This window comes from Dryobates pubescens, chromosome 29 (genome assembly GCF_014839835.1).
Source record: "Dryobates pubescens isolate bDryPub1 chromosome 29, bDryPub1.pri, whole genome shotgun sequence".
Classification (NCBI taxonomy): domain Eukaryota; kingdom Metazoa; phylum Chordata; class Aves; order Piciformes; family Picidae; genus Dryobates; species Dryobates pubescens.
The window spans coordinates 2654290-2659369 of NC_071640.1; the positions used below are offsets into that span (position 1 = coordinate 2654290).

General features: G+C 54.8%; 1 protein-coding gene across 1 annotated transcript; it reads left to right on the forward strand.

Annotated features, from left to right (window-relative positions):
- The first annotated feature begins 1451 nt into the window (after positions 1–1451).
- Positions 1452–4486, forward strand: LOC104306527 (ly6/PLAUR domain-containing protein 1-like). The gene is made up of 3 exons (XM_009907500.2): positions 1452–1512; positions 3217–3357; positions 4070–4486. The coding sequence occupies exons 1-3, from the start codon at positions 1452–1454 to the stop codon at positions 4264–4266; spliced, it is 399 nt and encodes a 132-aa protein (XP_009905802.2). The 3' UTR covers positions 4267–4486.
- Positions 4487–5080: the final 594 nt, after the last annotated feature.

Genomic DNA, 5080 nt, shown 5'->3' on the forward strand with positions numbered 1-5080 from the left:
TCCAAACCCTCTTCTGTCTCCTTCAGGTTGTTCCTTTTAACCCCACAGCCATCCCCAGACCTTGCCAGAGATTCTCCAGCCTTAGAGGTTAAATGAATTGACTGCTTCTCCTTAACAAAACGATTCCAGCCCTCTTTTAAATAGCACAGGATGTCACAGAGAGCTGATGGGTGCATGTGTGAAGATGGAAGCAGCTCAGGGGTGGGGAGAGAGGGAAAAAAGCCCCAGACAACCCAAGAGGAGGGAAAAAAAAACCCCAACAAACAAAGGAGGGAAAAAGAAGTCAAGAGGAAGGGGGGAAAAAAACAACAAAAAAGAGGAGGGAAAAAAAAACGAGGGGAAAGAAAAAACCCAAGAGGAGGGGAAGAAAAAAACCAAGAGGAGGGGAAGAAAAACCCAAGAGGAGGGAAAAATCCCAAAAGGAGGGGGAAAAAAACAACCAAGAGGAGAAAAAGACCCAAAGAGGAGGGGAAGAAAAAACCCAAGAGGAGGGAAAAAGAAAATACCAAGAGGAGGGGAAAAGAAACCCAAGAGGAGGGGGCAAAGAAACCCAAGAGGAGGGGGAAAAGAAACCCAAGAGGAGGGGGAAAAGAAACCCAAGAGGAGGGGGCAAAGAAACCCAAGAGGAGGGGGAAAAGAAACCCAAGAGGAGGGGGAAAAGAAACCCAAGAGGAGGGGAAAAGAAACCCAAGAGGAGGGGGAAAAAAACCCCAAGAGGAGGAAGAAAAAATAAAAGGAGGGGGAGAAAAACCAAGAGGAGGAGAAGAAAAAAAGCCAAGAGGAGGGGAAGAAAACAACCAAAAGAGGGGAAGAAAAAACCCAAAAGGGAGAGAAAAAAAACCTCAGAGGAGGGGAGGGGGGGAACCCCAAGAGGAAGGGAATAAAAAGACCCAAAAGGAGGGGAAAAAGAAATCAAGAGGAAGGGAGGAAAAAAAACCATCAAGAGGAGGAGGAAAGGAAAAAAATCAAGTAAACCCACCCATCTCCCCAAACCCCTTCTGCCTAATCCAAGTGAATTAGAGGATTTCGAAGTGGATTTAAAGCTAAATCTTGATTAGGGAGAATTTCTCTCCAAGAGCTGCTGCACGCTGGTATTAATGGGAAGTGATCGTGGACAGAGGAAATAGGACAGAAATAACTGAGGGGAGCAGACACGTCTGTGCAGCAGCTGAGGGAATCAGGGGAGTTGCTCAGGAGGGAAAGGGAGAGGCTAAGCAGAGGCAGGGCCAGGGTGGGCGCCACGGGGGCCGGCCGGAGCCGCGGGGCAGCGGCCGAATCTCTGCGGCGCCCTCGGGTTTGCCTTGGCCGGTGGGAAGCGGGCGACGTGCCCGGCCGAGGGGAAGAGGCAGCAGGAGAAGAAGGCGGCTCTGCTTGCTCCCCAGGATACCAGTGAGTGTGCCCTGAGCCCTGGGTGGGCTCCAGGAGCTGCCCCCCTCATGCTCTCGGGACACATGCCTGGAGGTGTCCACGGGATCCTCTCTCTGATAGCCGTGGTGTTCGTCCTGCCAGAGGGTAAGTGCTGTGGTGCTGGGGTGCAGGGTGTGCCTGTGCTTTGGAGCTGTGGTCCTTCACATCCTTCCCCAGCCCTGCTTGCTAAGGTGTGGTTTACCCTTGGGATGCATTTGGGACGTTCCCACCCTGAGAGATGTGGCTGCATGTTGCTGTCTGTGTGCCAGTGGGTTTGCAAGGAGCCAATGCCGTCATGTTCTGTACCAAACAAGGGCATGAGGGAAAGGTAGAGCCATGGAGATGTGGTGCTGAGGGCCATGGTTTAGTGGTGCCCAGGCAGTGCTGGGTTAACAGCTGGGCTGATCTGAAAGGTCTTGATGGGGTGCTTGGTGCCATGGTTTAGTTGTTGAGGTGGGTTGGATTGGTTGATGGGTTGGACATGATGATCTTGAAGGTCTCTTCCAACCTGGTCTATTCTATTCTATTCTATTCTATTCTATTCTATTCTATTCTATTCTATTCCATTCTATTCTATTCCATTCTATTCCATTCCATTCCATTCCATTCCATTCCATTCCATTCCATTCCATTCCATTCTGTCTTCTCCAACCTGAATGATTCCATGGGTCTGAGGAGAGTGGGCCAGGAGCTGGGATCCCTTGGACTCTCCTTCCCTGGTGCTGCTAGGACAGAGGTTCCTCTTGCCATGGCCAGCTGTGTGAGGTGTTCACTCCCCTCCACACACACACACAAACAAGAGACCCATTGGAGCAACCCTTGGGAAGGGCTCCAGGTTGGAATTCAGGGGCAGGGAAAGGTTACAGCAGCAGTAAGGGCAACCTGATACTGCTGTGAGGAATCAGCCCAGAGCTCAGCGCTTGCCTGAAGCTCTGGGGGAATGTGGATGAATATCCTTTGAGGGCTTTCCTTTTTTGTACTAAAGAAGCCTTAAAAAAACACAAACAAAAAGAAGAAGGTTTAATTCCCATGCTGGTCCAGGGCAGCTCTCAGACACAGTCACTGACTGAGCTGCCACCAGTACAAGTGTGCAGAGCTCTGGGGACACACCCCAAGGCCACTGTCCCAAGGCTGCTGGGTCACAGCTGTTCTGAGCAAGGCTTTTCCTTCTCTTCCTGGGTTGTTTTTGCCTCTTGGTAGACCCTGAGACAAAACCAGGAGCACCTTCAGGGAGGAAACCAAAACCACCCCGGGGTGGTAGACGCCTCATCCCTGGGAACCATTGCAGGTCAGGTTGTTTGGGGCTGCGAGCAGCCTGCTCTAGCTGCAGACAGTCCCTGCTGACTGCAAAGGGGTTGGACCTGACGACCTCTAAAGGTCCCTTCCAACCCAAACCACTCTGTGGCTGTGCGAAACCATCCCTCTGGTGCGACCGCTGCTGCAGCTGGAGGAACGCGGTGAGAAGGAGCCAAAGCTGCTTCCGAGAGCAGCTGAGCCCTGGCTGGGCCATGTCTGTGGCTCGGGGTGGGGTTTCACCGGCCCTTGGCTGGTTCAAAGCGCCCTTGTTCCCACGGTTTGATCCCGGAGCAAAGCTCCAGCTAATCCCCGATTCCGCACCGACCTCTAGCGGGAGATGCTGCCGTGCTGGAGCCGCTGGGGACGCACCGGTTAGCGGGCGGGCGGCTTCGGCCTCTGGCTCGCTTAATGCGACTCGGCGAGGCTGCAAAGTTGTCCTCAGGGAGCAGCTAGGAAGGAGATGAAAGGAAAGAAAAGACAAATCCAGCCTGGTTTCATGTGGTTCTTGTTTAGTGTCTGGGCTGCAGTGCTATGGCTGCAACATCGTCGTTGGCACCAAGAACGTGGACAGGGGGTGCTCTAGCCCGGAGGTGATCACCTGCTCCCACTCCCACCAGGGCTTCAAGCACCGGTTCTGCATTAAGACAGAGAGTGGTGAGTCTGCCCTCAGGGGTCCCTAGGGGTGCCCACCCCCAAACACCCCCTGCAGCCTTCCAGCCTCCCCCTCTGCTCTGCCCAGGTGAGACCTCACCTGGAGGACTGCCTCCAGTTCTGCCGTCCCTAGCACAGGAAGGGTCTGGAGGTGCTGGAAGGTGTCCAGAGAAGGGCCACGAGGAGGAGCAGAGGGCTGGAGCTGCTCTGCTATGAGGACAGACTGAGTGAGGTGGGGTTGTGCAGGCTGGAGAAGAGAAAGCTCCCAGGAGACTTAATTGTGGCCTCCCAGTATCTGGAGGGGGCTACAAGGAAGCTGGGGAGGGACTTTTGAGGGTGTCAGGGAGGGATAGGACTGGGGGGGATGGAGCAAAACTAGAAATGGGGAGATTCAGATTGGATGTTAAGAAGAAGAAGTTGTTCCCCACGAGGGTGGTGAGAGCCTGGCACAGGTTGCCCAGGGAGGTGGTGGAAGCCTCCTGCCTGGAGGTGTTTGCAGCCAGGCTGGAGGTGGCTGTGAGCAGCCTGCTGCGGTGTGAGGTGTCCCTGGCCATGGCAGGGGGGTTGGAACTGGCTGAGCCTTGAGCTCCCTTCCAAGCCTGACAGTTCCATGTTTCTTTAACTCTCACAGGGTCTGGCCCTGGTACAAGGCTGGCAGAGCATCCCCCTCCTGCCCCCCCTGCTCCTGATGCCCTGCACTCTGCTTGCCTTGCAGTGGTCCTGGGCATCCTGCTGACCAGCGGCTGTGCCACCTCCCGGCACTGCCAGCAGCAGGAGCTGCCGGGGGTCCGCATCCACTGCTGCGACACAGACCTCTGCAACGGGGCCCCCCGAGCCCCCCGGCCGTCCCCCAGCCTCACTGGCAGCTGCCTCCTGCTGCCCTGCCTCCTTGCTACCCTGCTCCTCTCCTGAGCCCCTGTAGTGAGGGATGGAGACCAACCAGGGCCGTCAGCAGAAGGGGAGGAAGAGGCAGATCCAGAGGCCATCAGCCCATCCCTACCCCATGAGACAAGCAAAAGGATCTCAGCTGTGGCCCAGGTGAGCTCTTGATCACTTGGCTGCTCCGAAGCTGGGATAATTTCCTTCCCAGCAGCCTGCCCAGTGCTGTGGGTTGGCTGCAGTGGTGAGGTTGTAGCTGTTGCTCAGTGGCTTTTATCCTCAGCTCAGGATCTTTCAGTCCCCCTTGCTCTGCCAGTGGGGAGCTGCAGAGGAAGCTGGGGGAGGTGGGATGGGGCAGGGGGGTGGAGCATGGCCAGGAGCTCACCTGAGCTATCCAAAGGGATATTCCATACCATAGGAATCATGGCCAGGCTATGAACTGGGGGGAGGTGGCTGTGGGGGGGTGCATTCTGCATCACTTGTCTTTTTTGGGGGGGTTTATTTCTCTCTCTCTCTCTCTTTTTGGGGGTTATATTCCTTTTCATTATGATTCTTGCTATATTTTACTATAATATTTTATTTTAGTTATTAAACTCTTCTTATCTCAACCCACAAGTTTTCCTGTTGTTTTTCAAATCCATTCTCTTCCTCATCCCACTGGGGGGAGGAGGAGGAGGGAGGGAGTGACTGCAAAGGGCTTAGTTACTGCTTGGGGGTAAATTATGGCAGCTCCTCAGGGTTGAGGGGACTGGGGAACCCTCAGGGGGTGGCTGGGAGCAGGGATGCCTCCATTCCTGCTCTTAGAGCTGGGCAAGATTCTCTCCCTCTCCCTCTCCCTCTCCCTCTC